At 35.0% G+C, this 14,273-nt stretch overlaps 2 protein-coding genes and 1 non-coding gene across 3 annotated transcripts; 2 read left to right on the forward strand and 1 right to left on the reverse strand.

Annotated features, from left to right (window-relative positions):
* Positions 1-2,605: 2,605 nt before the first annotated feature.
* LOC130998137 (uncharacterized) lies at positions 2,606-3,115 on the reverse strand. The gene has a single exon (XM_057923571.1). It carries the CDS (start codon positions 3,113-3,115, stop codon positions 2,606-2,608), a length of 510 nt encoding a protein of 169 aa, XP_057779554.1.
* A 2,622-nt stretch (positions 3,116-5,737) lies between these two features.
* On the forward strand, positions 5,738-10,971 carry LOC131001503 (MADS-box protein SVP-like). Its single transcript, XM_057927890.1, has 8 exons — positions 5,738-6,628; positions 8,662-8,740; positions 8,814-8,878; positions 8,968-9,067; positions 9,192-9,233; positions 9,335-9,376; positions 9,472-9,635; positions 10,749-10,971. The coding sequence occupies exons 1-8, from the start codon at positions 6,447-6,449 to the stop codon at positions 10,765-10,767; spliced, it is 693 nt and encodes a 230-aa protein (XP_057783873.1). The 5' UTR covers positions 5,738-6,446; the 3' UTR covers positions 10,768-10,971.
* A 198-nt stretch (positions 10,972-11,169) lies between these two features.
* Positions 11,170-11,253, forward strand: TRNAL-CAA (transfer RNA leucine (anticodon CAA)). Its single transcript has one exon. It is a non-coding gene; the product is annotated as a tRNA-Leu (tRNA).
* The last annotated feature ends 3,020 nt before the right edge of the window (positions 11,254-14,273 follow it).

The raw sequence follows: 14,273 nt of genomic DNA on the forward strand, positions 1-14,273 counted from the left end.
ACCTATGTGTTAAAGGAAGACCAGTGATCCTTATTTAACAAATTACATAATTTCTTCGCTTTACACGGGAAAATGTATGAATCGATTTAAACCACCTATTCCAATATCTAAACAAAATACTATGTCCCTAAAAATTGTAGTGCAATGAAGATGGCATGAATTTTAAAAATGTGGTAGTTGTGTTTTGAATAAAGATTGAGTTCCAAATCTTTTGTAAATAGCGGGTGCGGATAAACTTTTTTGGGGTAAGTGCCGCTTAATACCCCAACTACTTTTATTTTTGTGTTTTGCATCAATTTAAAATTTTCAGCCACAGTATACCTTAATGATGTTATTAAGCGAATTTTACATCCGACGAAGTAATTGGTGGACGTCGTATTCCACCAAATAATTTCTGCAATACTATCAAGAATTAAGTGAGTATAATGATAAGCAGGGTCGAACCACAAAGAGCAGGCAAAATCATCCAATTCCCTAAAGACCTAATTTGGTGCACCACGCCTTAAATTTGAGAAAATAATTATCAACTAAAAATCAAATTAAATCAAATAAAGTACTATGGAAAATAATCAATAAAAGGTAACTCGGCTCGAATAAATCCACACTAATTCAATTCTCTGATCATCGACGCAAAGATTAATTAATCCCTATCAACCAACCAGTTATAGGATACCGTGATACGCACTGACATACCCCAATTCCTACTTACTATGTCGATAGACAGCTGTGATACAAACTAACCTGCCTATTTCCCTTATTAGAATATAACATAGCTGGAGACGACAGACCTAGATTTAATATTCTAATAGCATTAAGAAGAAGAAACCCAGTTTAGACCAATTATCCTAGATACACTAGTCATAACTAATCTGCCAATTTATTCCTACTACGAACACGGTAGTTTTATCACTAATTAGCCATATTCCAACAATTACGGATTGGAGGTGCTAATTGATTGTAATCCAATTAAACCTAAGTTAGCCAAACTTAAATAAAATCAGAATTATTATTAAAATAAGCTTTTATAGAAAGAAAAAAGGAAAAGAAAAAACGAAAAGAAAAAACCTAGGGACCCTTGAGAGCACAGGAGAGCAAACTAAGGACCGAGCCTTATTAAAATCATTTTAAGGCAAACACGTGAGGGAAAATCCTTAAAAAGAAAAAAGAGTGATCGTCTAGAAAGGAAATCTGTGCAGGAGCGGAAGTGAGATAGCTTCAAAGGTTTCGACCTAACCATCACCCCTAAGCAGCTCGGCCCCCGGGATAGAAAATGTGGATCGACAAAGCCAACAGAAAACATGAAAGCTGAAGCTCCAAGCTTGTATCCACATGCTCGAAGAAAGCCACCCCCAAACAAACAACACAACCAAGAAAGCAACCGCTAAGTGTTTGAAGAAAGACCACACCTAAAAAGACCCCAACACCAGCCAAGGGCTCCAGTAAACAACGCTCCCCACGTACCACAAAATCCAAGAAGACAGCCGCACCGTAGGTAGCAGTTGGCAGAAGAGCACCGTAGGTTCGAAACCTCTAAAAACCCAGCAAACCCAGCCGAGAGCTCTTGCAAAACCAAACCCAAACAAAGAGAAGGAAGCACAATGCTCCTTAATAATACGTTTGGTGTCATCCGTGAGACCACGGAAATTCCAAACAAGCACGTTCATGGGGAACTAGAAGTTGTGCGTAGAGGAAGGATCACCATTCTCCACCTCGGCTGCCCATCGCCCTGCAGCAATATAAGACATCGTTTTAGCATTACTAGAGTTTCCCGTATCTATGACAAAATCACGAGGATTTTGTCCAGCTTCAAAGGCCGATTGCAGCTTAGCATTAATAAGTTCCATCGATTTTGGGTTCGGAACAACCTTTTCCGATTTCCTGAGTCTCCCTTTAATACTGTCATCGAGAACAGGAACGGATTTCTTCCCTGCACCAGGAGGTCTGCCAGGCCCACGTTTCTTGGGCTCTAACACCAGTTGAGCGATACGTTGGGCTTTCATAGAGTTTTCCATAGCTGTCACCGCAGTTGCCTTCCTCTTAGGATCAGAGGCCATATCATATCTCCTCGGGTCAGATTTATCACTTTGAGGAGTGACCCTCACCCCATCATCCTTCGTCGGATTCGTCTCGAAATTATGTGTCTCCATACGTACCTCTGCTACCTGTTTTTCTGTTAACGCAGTCTCTTTCCGAATGTCAGATTTTTCATACTGAGCAATAACCAGCGCCCCATCATCCTTCGTCTGAGCTGTGTTATGAGGCTCAATACGTTCCACATCAGTTGTCACCTGCCCTTCTAACGCCTTCTCCTCAGCTTGCCAATCATCCGAGGAAGGATCCATGACAACCATGGTCTCGATTTTTTACTGTCAACAATAATCGCCTGAAGAATATCAGGACCATAAACTTCTTCATCATCCGCTTCCTCTTCATCCGAAAATTCCCCCTCCTCGACATCGAGACCAGCAAATTGATTTTTTCCCGTGGCCAGAGACTCCTGCTGCTCTTTAGGCTTCCAGTTACTAACTTTAGCAGGGGGCTTGAAAGTATTCATCACCTGCTTGCTGTCTTCCTTAGCTGGCATATTGGTATCCTTGTTCGTCCCCTAATTGTTGCCTTCCTTAGCTGGAGCCTGCTTGGAATCATTACCATCCGCATTGATTTTAAGCCGCTTGCATTTATCGAGAACGTGGCCTGTTATGTTGCATAGAGAGCAGTAGCGAGGCAATTGTTCATAGACAAATTCCACATAAAAAGAAGTAATATCGCAATCAATTGTCATAGAGTCAATTAAAGGAAGAGACAAATCAATCTCAACAAGCAATCTAGCGAAACTTCCCACTTCCCAATTCGCCGAAGTGCCATCCAATTTGATAGGAAATCCTAACGTACGTCCAATGGCCGCAAAAACCTCTGGGTGCCAATATTCAGCGGGCATATTATATATGCGAACCCAAACTTGACTAAGGGAAGATATTTCCTTATGAGGATCAAAGTTGCGAGTCCATTCACGCAATCGAAGTGAGCCAGAAGAAAGATCCCAAACCGTTTTGGCCTTGGCTATGTCTTTGTCTTGTTGTGTTCCGAACTTCAGCGTGAAAAATCCTTTTCCCATCGGAATCAATTGCCAACCATCTTTCAGGTTCTATAGACGTTGCAAGTCGGATTTGATGTCTTGTGTAGCTCTCGGCTTGTCACCATTTTGTAGGAAAAGTCGCCCTATAACGGCATGCTTAAAGCCCTCCAAGTTCTTATCAATGAGGGCCTTAGGGATGGTGAGTGATAAACCGCTCCCCGTTCTCTCGGAATTCAGCGAAGTGAATTTGTGGATGAGTAAATCAGGCTTCCGTTGAGAAGGTTTATGAAGCAGAGATGAATAGGTCTTTTTCGTAGCCTTAGCGGACCCATTGTCTCCTGTATCCGCGATCGGCGCAAAGCTTGTGTGAACAGCTTTTGGCGTCGGTGTGGTAGCCGCACTTTGTGCATGAATAGCAGAATAGTTGGCTCCATAGTTCGCATCTCTCACCAGATGGGAGTTCGGGGAAAAGTTGTTAGAAATAGGAGGGAAATCAGAACGTGAAGGCAAGGCCGCCGAGGAGTTCGGGGCCAGGGGAGACTCCGGCGCCGTCATCAGGAAAAGATGCGAACCCTAGGAATTATGTTTAAACCCTAGGAATAAATCGGAAACAATATAAACCAATTTTAAAACCAATTAGGCCTCACATATTAATAAATTAGTGCTTCATTATTCTCGCCGAATTAAAGATTTAGCTACTCATAATTAAACTAGAAACAATCAAATAAATAAAAGCAATCATAAAATAAAATAATAAACTGCAATTAAATAAAAGCACCACTGTTGAAAATAGAATAAAATCGTCTACCCAAAAATCTTCAAGTCAAACGCCAATCCCCCGAGAGAAAATCAAAAGCAAAATCAACAGCAGATTTCTAATGTTATGGAATAATACGTGTAGTGCAAGAGTTCAAGAAATTAAAATAAAACCTAAACTATCTCCTCATGCATGCGGCTCTGTCAAAACTAAAATAAATACTAGGGATTAAAAATCCCAAGTAGCCGTCCTTTTTCCCTTCATGGGCTGATCAGCCATCAACCCAGAAAAAAAAAATTAAAAAGAAGAATTTTGAGCTTAATTAAATTTAGAATAATAAACTCCAAGCCCAATCTCTAATTTCCTCCAACATTCATGCAATTCTTTATCCAAAATCTCGACTTTCACCATCTCTTTGGATCCACGAGCTTCCACTCTCCATCCATCTAATTCCTGCGCCAAATGCCAACAACTTGGGTAATATCGAATATAAACCACGACAAACAACACTAATCTAAATAACTGAAACACACCCATCAGTAATATAGCCACGTGTAAATTTTATTGATGACATGGCTTAAAACTGGTAAGATGTGTCAATAATAATCATATTAAGCGACGTGTAATGAAACATCATTTTTCTCCCTTAGTAAACGACGTCGTTTCATTTGGGCGTCGAAATCCTCCTCTTCAGGGGCTATCTCGAGCTCCGACGAGTCCGCGCCATCGAAACATAAGAAGATTCCCGATTTATGTGTGACGGGTGGTTTCCCAACGTGTTCGCGTTGAGAAAAAATGGGGTGGAGGATTCGATTGGCATCTCGAAGAAATGGTCCAAGGCCCTGGTGGTTCAAGGCTAGGGTTTTAAGCAGTCGTTCAACGATTCGGATTTCGATTTCTTGTTTTGTGGCTTTCGCTTCAGCTTTTGATTCCTGTAAATCGGATTTCAATTTTCAATGGGTTTGAAATTGAGAATGAAGAAGAACCTTTTATTATATCTTCAAGCTAATGAACCCTAAAGTTGTAAATATGTTAAGGGCATTTGCAGGTGGTATTGCCGCCGCTGACGGCGGAGATGAGAGCAGGCGGAGGTGAGGAGACGACGAGGGTAGGGTGCAAATCTAGTTAAGATAAATTAAAGGCATAAAAACCCCTAATAATCTATTAAGGGCATAAAAATCCTAATTACAACTAAACACTTTAAATTAAGATAGAACGACAATGTGTTATTGTTAAGGAAAACGTTATCGTTCGGTATATCGGCCGATGGTGCCACATCAACTTTTCCGACTGCCTAGTTAGCTTCAATTGGAGGTAATTTAACCAAAAATGCAAAAACTGCTTAATAGCATAGTTGAGGTATATTGTGGCTGAAATTTTCAAATTGATAGAAAATGCGAAAATGAAAATAATTGGGGTATTTAGCGGCACTTACTCCAAATTTTTTGTTAATATAATTATGTGGTGTTAAAATAAAAAAAGACCATGATTTTAAGAAATATACCGATATAATAATAAAACCATTATTTTATAGACAGAGAAAATAATACTCTCTCCGTCCCGTGAAGCTCGAGCATCTTCCTGATATGATATAAAATTTTTCTTTTATTCACATTTTCACTTTTCACCTACCATACTTCACACATAAAATACTACTCCCTCCGTTTCATTACAAATGTCTCATTACTTTTGGGTGCAGAGATTAAAAAATGTGTAGAAAGTAGATAAAGTGGGTTTGTGAAAATTATTTAAATATTTGATATAGAAAGAGAATATATTGCCAAAAAAAAGAATAAAATATTGGTAATGTTTGAGACATCTCATTATGGTAAGTGAAATATTTGTAATGAAACGGAGAAAATAACTTCTTCAAATTGGTGACGAAAAGAAATTATTGAAGCTTTGAACTCAGGGAGTAGTTAATTAAGACAACCATCTTCACCACCAATAATTTTTTCCTTTTAAAAAAAAGGAGATGTCTTTTCTTTCCCATTTGCATTCTTGAGAATGAGACGAAGACATCTGGCCCTCTTTCCATCTCTCTCTCTCTCCGGCAAACACACTCACACAGTAGTTGCCTCTCCTTGTCGTCTCATTCATTGGTGACCTTTGAGCCAACAGCGGAAGAATAGGTCTTGGGTTGGGTTTCCCCAAACACCAAGTGTAGTGAGTAGAGAGAGAGAGACACATATTCCAACCTGCCGAATTTGGTAAAAGCAATAAATTCCCACGCAACCAGTATCATCTCTGGTTTCCTCTTTGTATCCCTTTATCATTTTCTCCGACGGGCCCCCTGCCCCTGGCCTTTATCATCTCTCTCTCTCTCTAAAAAACAAACTGGATCTGGTAATGCATAATCAAACGATGGCGCCTTAACGAGGCGGTGCGTGTCTCCCTTTAGTATCGGAGCATATCCCTTTTTCTCGTTTCCTTTACTCTCGCTTTGCTGTCATTTAGGGTTTTTCTTTAGTTCCCATATTCCCCTCTAAAAATGGCAAAATGCCGCCTTTCCCTCTCTCTCCTAACCGCCACGAGCCATTTCTAGAAACCCTTTTCCCCTTCAATCCATTTCTTTGTATGCTGGTTTATTCCGTGTCTTCTTAACAAAACTAAATGGCTAGAGAGAAGATTCAGATCAAGAAAATCGACAACGTCACAGCACGCCAGGTCACCTTCTCTAAGAGAAGAAGAGGCCTTTTCAAGAAGGCTGAAGAGCTCTCCGTTCTCTGCGACGCCGATGTCGCCCTCATCATCTTCTCCTCCACCGGAAAGCTTTTCGAATATGCCAGCTCCAGGTCTCTCTCTCTCTCTCTCTCTCTTGCCTTCCTTAATTAAACAGCTGTAAAACATAAGGTGGCTTCATAGCTTTTCTTTTTTGTTCATCAACCCACCACAGCCATTCAAATATTGATATTTTTCAGTCTCCTGTTTTTACTGTTGGCTCATCTCATAAATACCTAATATAAATATAATTGAATATTTCAGTATTTATTGTTACCTAATACTTACTATATTGAATAAAACTCAAAAAATTTGTTCCATGCTTTTCAGTTGAAGGAGTGGGCGTGGTTTTTCCTTGGGAGTGTAGTAATATATGAGAATATTTTATGCCATTTGCCACTTCCTTGTTGTTTGTCTCATGACTTTGATTTTACAATATTTATTCATGCACTGCTCTCTCATCAAATCCCAAGTAATAGTATCACCACATCATTACTAGATCGAGTATATACATATATATATGTCTCAGATTATCCCCTGAAAAAAACTTGTCTGCTGATCAGATTTACTACTCTATAGTAGTAATTTTCTAGAGAGGGATATATAGATATGAAGGGTTGAAAAAAAAAATGGTCAATAATCACGTTATTCTAATAGTCTTTTTTGTTAAAATACTGTAAGTTTGTGTGTGAGTGTCTTTTATGTTTGATGGGATAGGCAACAGTTATCTAAAATGGTAAAAAATTAAATTTATTTTGCATATTAATATATATATGTAGGTTATCGAGTGGGATTTACACCCGTATAGTTTGCGGTTATTTTCCAAGAGAGTTTTCAAAGTGCTCTCAGAGGTAGTAATTATGAACTCTCCTTGTCAAGGAAATAAAAAGAAAAGAAAGATTTATATCCTTCAAATATTAGTATTATGAAAATTAATTAACACGATGTTTATGTTCGTGGAATGCATCAACGTGAGGCTTATCATATATTTATGCATCTAAATTGGTATTTGTCACTAATCACCCTAGCTAGCTAGTATACGTAATTAACTTCTCATTTATGTTATGTATCATTCTACTATATTTAGTTCTAATTCATCAGGTTTAACAACCACCATGAATAAAATGATGACTGATGATATCATAATGTTTAATAAACTAATCTTGTTCCTTTGATACTCGATTAAATCACATTTTCCGATACTATTAAAGATAACAAATTAAATGGAGTACTATTAAAAATATTAAAATAATACTCTGTGTGTCAATTGTGGTCTTATTGATATGACTCTTAAAATTGTGGTTTTTCCTTATCAAAAAATGACTCCACAAACTTCTTCACTCATTATTTACAAAAAAAAGTGTTGAGGCTCAATCTCCTTATAAAACACAATTACCACACTTTTCTTAAAGCTTCCATTGCACCACAATTGTTAGATCCAATTTAAACATGTGTTATCAGATCCAATTGAACATGACAAAACCTGAGGTGGTCATGATAATACCTTATAACCGAGGTTGGTATTTGGTGGACAACCAAACGTTTCTCCTTAAAGATGCACCAAAGTTCAATTCAAAGTTTTTAGATATATGCAAAAAAATGAAGAGAAATTAAAAAAAAACTAAGTAGAAATTAATATGCATGTTCAATATTTTATTTGGCGTTCGATGACCTTCAATAACTTACGAACTCACCCTCAGCCTCCCACTCCACTGAGTAAACAGTCTATTTTTCCCACTGGATTATGTTATTTTCAAGCACATGTATGTTTAACTTAAATGGAAGTAGACTTGTATGAAATTAGTTAAATGACATGACGTATATTACATTATGAACTTTTCAATATACATTGTAGATCAGTAGCTTTTATCACATTTTTAGACACACATGAATTCTAATCTTATTAAAGCGTATAAAACCTAAATACATATGTATTTTAAATAACTATAGCATTCTTATTAATGAAAATGAAGTATAAACTAATATATCTAAACACAGGATATAAAGTTAATTCCCAGTTTACTCTGCCTAACAATACGTACGATGTTTAAATTATTGTTTATTATTTAATTAAATTTTTGTTCCTTGCCATGTTTGGATTATGAAGCATGAAGGAGATACTCGGAAGGCATAATTTGCACTCGAAGAACCTTAACAAGTTGGAGCAGCCATCCCTCGAGCTGCAGGTATTACATACACAACTCTCATAAAAGACAACAGTTTTAATGAAAAAATGGTAATATAATTAATGTGATGTAGCTAGTAGAGGATAGCAACCACGCCAGGCTAAACAAAGAAGTGGCTGAGAGAACCCATCAGCTTAGGTAATATATGTACATATATAAGCTTCTTATTACAAATACCTCTTCAAGAATCTATCCATTATTAATTATTTTATTTTGAAATTAAAAAGGCGCATGAGAGGAGAAGAACTTCAAGGATTAAGTATTCAAGAGCTGCAGCAGCTGGAGAAGTCACTTGAAGTTGGCCTAGGCCGTGTCATTGAGAAGAAGGCTAGCGTCGAAAATAAATAAATATCAAATATTTTATTTTTTTCATATCAACATAAATTTGAGATGAGATGTTGATGTTGATCAAAACCCTTAATTAATTTAATAATTTTGTGGTATTTGGCAGGGTGAGAAAATCTTGAATGAGATCAGTCAACTTCAAGAAAAGGTATAAATTGATGGCATTATGATTGTGTTGTAGTAGTGATACAAACACTTGAATAAGCCAGAAACATGTTTTACGAATTTGGTGTTTCTCTAAATGTGCAGGGAATGCAGCTCATTGAAGAAAACAAACGTCTACGACTGCAGGTTAATTAATTGTGACTCAACTCGAGTATATATATAGTAGTAGCTCGATCTCTGCCTCTCATCGATTGTTTGATCATATATTGTAAAATTGATAGGTGTTAGATTTATCAAATAATGGGGTAAAGAGAGTGACGATAACTGCTGAGTCAGATACTATAATGTATGAGGAAGGGCAGTCGTCGGAGTCCGTCACCAACGCCGGCAACTCCACCGGCCCTCCACAAGATTATGACAGCTCGGATACATCTCTTAAGCTTGGGTGAGTTTATCTCTACTTTCTCATCGTTTATATGGACATATATCATGTTTTTTTAAGAAAAAAAAAATACTACTCCTAGTGTGGACATCAACAAGCATGTATAGAAATTAAGTCATTGCTTTTATTGGACTGTCTTGCGATAATATTAGTTGAGATTATGACTATACATGCGTAAATGCTTGCTCTAGCTATGATTTAATCTATAAATGTTCATCTAGATATGATTTCATGGAGTTAACTAAAATAATACTTGTATTATCATAAGTGGTTAAAATGTACACTTACACTCAATGACAAAGCAAGAGTACTCTTTTATCAAGATCCCCAACCTAACATTAATATGAAAAATGTTAAAATGAAAATTATAAGTCATATGTCACAGACTCACAATTATAGTTTAGCATTAAAAATCAATAATATAATAAATTACTTGAACTTAATTCGATTATGATAAGGAAAAATTAGAGCATTAGAGTATAGTCTATTGTAATTATACTTAATTTTGATAAAAGACTGATTGATTTTTTAACATTTTTTAAGATAAAGATTAACTAAGTCTATTACCATAAATGACACTAATTTACACTATAATTAGTGTAGGTGTGTTGGTTTAATGGTAAAGTGGTTAATGTGTGCGGCAAAATGTCTTAAATTTGAGTCACCATCATACTATTTTTAAAATTATTTATTCTTTCACCCAAAAAAGATGCACTATAATTTATTACTACTAAACTTTGATTTAGAAAAACAATACAAAGGAAAATGAAAGTAGGGTGTGGATGCCTCACACTGATATATTTGTTTCAATTGTATGCAGCCATATTTATGAAGTAATAAAAGATACATTTTTCTGATCCCATCCCTGATTACACTAAAATGATATTCCACAAACCATGTCAATTAATTAAAGGTAGTCTGCGCCACTACTCTTGATATGCAAACTTGAAGAAACCTATGCAATCTTAATTGCAAAGGAAATAAAATATATATATATACTTGAAGAAGCTTCTATATAATGACTACAATGGGCAAGCATAATAGAATGTCGATTGCCGCTTTTCGTTTCCTAATTCGAAAAGGGAAATCAATTTGATGAAATTATTTTTGTTGCAGGCTGCCTTACACTGGGTGATGAAGAAACTTAAGGAGCGAGGTAGCTCAACGTCAAAGACTTGGTGCCTAATTTACTGAACCATAACACTTTCTAGTGGAATTTTAAAGCTAACTCCGACTGCATGCACAGAGCAATGTAGACTCTTAATTATATTCTTCTATGTTTGTTGTATATCCTATTCCTATATATAAGTATCTACCTACAAATACATTTAATTCTCTAGACGTGTGCGCTGCGGTCGATAATTGAAGCCATTCATGAATTTTATAAGTTTATTATATACGCATATATATATATATATATGTGTGCAAATAAACAATGATTTTCAATTGTGTTGCGTTCGGAAACGTAGTGATAAATTTTGGTACAAAGCCAGAATTATCATTAAATTAAAATATTGCTAGATACATAAACATAATGGTCAGGATGGCCGAGTGGTCTAAGGCGCCAGACTCAAGTTCTGGTCTTCGTGAGAAGGCGTGGGTTCAAATCCCACTTCTGACAAATTTGTTTATATTTACCTTTTAAGTAATATTTTTGTACATTTTTTTTATTTTAATAAATTTTCGTACTTTTTATATACGATCTCATTCAATCGTAAGTTAAAGATTCCATTAACTTTTCAATTATTAAATAACAAACCACCCATTATAATTCAAATAAATTGCACATAATATACCAAATGGAAACTTGACATAACTATATATAAAAAAAAAACCAACATAATATCAAATTAATCAAAGAATAAATTCAACATAGTTGAAAACTTGGTATAATTATAAAAAAAAAACTCTATGCAAACTAGAAACGTGTTCAATTATTTTTCGACATGGGAATGAATTAGGAGAAAGAGGTCATTTCTGATCTAAATTTTGAAAGTAGATGACGAAGATGAGGTTCCACATCTTGCTCAACAAGCTTTTAATAGTTGCAGATATGATGGATTGATGTTAGTGAACAATCAATGTTGTTCTAGTTTGGATCATCGATTTGCTCGATTTCTCCACCCAAGTTTTTGATTTTGATGGGTTGCAAATCTTTTGATGGAATATGCAAATGCAATAATTTTCCGGCAAGATTTAGGGGAATTCATCAAGTGATAAATTCTGATAAGTTAAATTATAATGAATCAAGTAATTTTCTTATATTTTTGTTTTTGTTTCAACTTTGAAATTGTTCATTGATAGATAAGAAATTGAAGAAAATAATTTACTCTTTGACTCGATGTTAGTACTTTTGTTGTATAAGTTTCCAACAAGGATAATGTGAAGTTTATTTTAATAATAATGGCGATTTTTTGTTTAATAATTTAAAAATTAACGAAACCGTCAAATACGGATTGATTGAGATCTATAAAAGTACAGAGGACTTACTAATACAAAAAAGTTGCACAAGAATTTAATGAAATAAAAGGCAAAAATACAATAATCTGAGATGTATTGTACTTTTTATTTTTTATTAGTATATCACCCGTGCGATACACAGTAATCCTTATTGATGAGGAGTAAAATATGCATCATTGTTGCGCAGAGCAGGATCAAAATATCTCTATTTATTCTTATTATTATTATCACTGCTAATACGTTTATTTTAAGTATTTGATGCAGCTCTGACTTCATAGGGATGACCTGGTATTGCTCGGCTCCACTTTCTAGCTATGATACACGCCAGCTCTGACCGTTTATATAGATATTGAATATATACAACATTTTTGGATTTCTGGGGTTTGACCCCCTATATGTTCAACATAAAAATTTGTTGAATATGACATGAATAAATGCTGACCGTTAGATTAAATAAGATCAACGGATGAGATTACTTCTTATTTCTCACTATATTTACACCTTCTCATTTGAACCTTTGCCTATATATATACTCCCTCTGTCCCTGAAATAAGTTCCTCTTTCTTTCTTTCCATTTTTGGACAACTACCCCACCACTAATAATACTTTATTTATTCTTACTTTTCACTTTTTCACCACTCTCAATACTAATTATAATATTTTTTTACCTTTTCACCACTCTCAATACTAATTATAATATATTTTTCTCCACTATCAATACACTTTACCATTTTTCCTTAAAACCCGCGCCGTCCGCAAAGAGGAATTTATTTTGGGGACGGAGGGAGTATATATATATATATATATATATTTTCTGCTTTACCAAATTTACAATCTTTGTTTCTTCAGGGCGCGATTAACTTTGATAGATAAAAATAGTAAAGTTAATCCCTTGTTTACATTGATTGATTGGAACTTTGGGATATTTCAAAGCCTTTGATAATTTCTATCATTTAAGTTACTTTTGCTTGAAACTTGTCCCATTAAAAAAATAGTATTGAAGTAATCTTACCCTTAAAAATAAAAATACTCAATCATGCATCTTATTGATTATTCAAAGTAAACGTCCCCTCAAAGAAAATAGGAAAATATAAAAATCACAGTATTTGAAATGAAAAATATATTTGTTGATATTTTGGATAAGAAACGAAGGAACCTCAAAGTATTTAGGGCTTTAACTGTTCAATGGCCCATTATGGTGGGGCCATTTTGGTCAGGAATTAATGGACTCGTCAACGATCAGCCCATTCCTGAACCATACTGAATTACTTGCTGTCATTTTTCTAGTTTTTTTTCCATGTTTAGATTTTTATTTTTCTAACTAAAGTGGAATGAAAATTTATTGGGCAATGTAACCAAGAATGATACTATAAAAATATGTCATTATTCTAATCTTCCACTCAACAGCGATAATTTTAAATGATTCATAACCTATTATTGTATTCGTTGGGTTGGAGAGTCATGTGTCATGATTTACAATCTTAAAATTAGATAATTATGGGTAGAGCATGATTCCATTTAGAATCTTAAAATTAATATGAGTGATGGCTATATATAGTAATTTTAAAACTTTAATTTCTTGAATTTATGTCTAGAACATTAGTGGGCAATAGGGTTTGAAGAGGACAACTAAGTGGAGTAAATGAGAGTCGTAATTTAATCTAAATAAAGTCATCAAAAGTCATGGTGGTGAGGACTTGAGTTAGGTAAAAAATGACAAGAGCAATTAATATGGCATATGCGACAACATGTTTAGATGGCTACTTCATAAATGCGACAATTAGATTAAGTAATTAGTACGTCATTTAACTGGATAAGCTTAAGCGAAATTAGACATATTTTTGGCTTGCCTCAAAATGCCCTTACTATAATAAATAATTGTGGCTATATACTTTACTTCTATGAGATTTAGAATTCCTTTCATCTATTGCTTTGCTTGCAATCGTTGATTAGAATATTCATTTTGTAGCTGCAAAGGAAAACATTTTTACAATAGAATAAATTGGCAAAAGTTTCGTATTCACTTTCGCGCAATCAAAATGGTACTATCTTTTTTAAAATAATAAAGGTTAATTAATAATGGTTATAATTTTAAAACTATTATAAAAATGATCTCAATTTTAAATATATGAAAAAATAGTTTTAACTTTCATGAAAATTGTAAAACTAAACTTGAAAAAG

This window comes from Salvia miltiorrhiza, chromosome 8, assembly GCF_028751815.1.
Source record: "Salvia miltiorrhiza cultivar Shanhuang (shh) chromosome 8, IMPLAD_Smil_shh, whole genome shotgun sequence".
Lineage (NCBI taxonomy): Eukaryota > Viridiplantae > Streptophyta > Magnoliopsida > Lamiales > Lamiaceae > Salvia > Salvia miltiorrhiza.

What these genes read in the sequence shown, in the direction of transcription:
- LOC130998137 (XM_057923571.1), bottom strand. Translation starts at nt 3,115, where the DNA reads ATGGGAAAAGGATTTTTCACGCTGAAGTTCGGAACACAACAAGACAAA.
- LOC131001503 (XM_057927890.1), top strand. Translation starts at nt 6,447, where the DNA reads ATGGCTAGAGAGAAGATTCAGATCAAGAAAATCGACAACGTCACAGCA. An exon ending in AGCCATCCCTCGAGCTGCAG is followed by an intron (nt 8,741 to 8,813) that starts GTATTACATACA and finishes AATGTGATGTAG; the next exon opens with CTAGTAGAGGATAGCAACCA. An exon ending in GAGAGAACCCATCAGCTTAG is followed by an intron (nt 8,879 to 8,967) that starts GTAATATATGTA and finishes GAAATTAAAAAG; the next exon opens with GCGCATGAGAGGAGAAGAAC.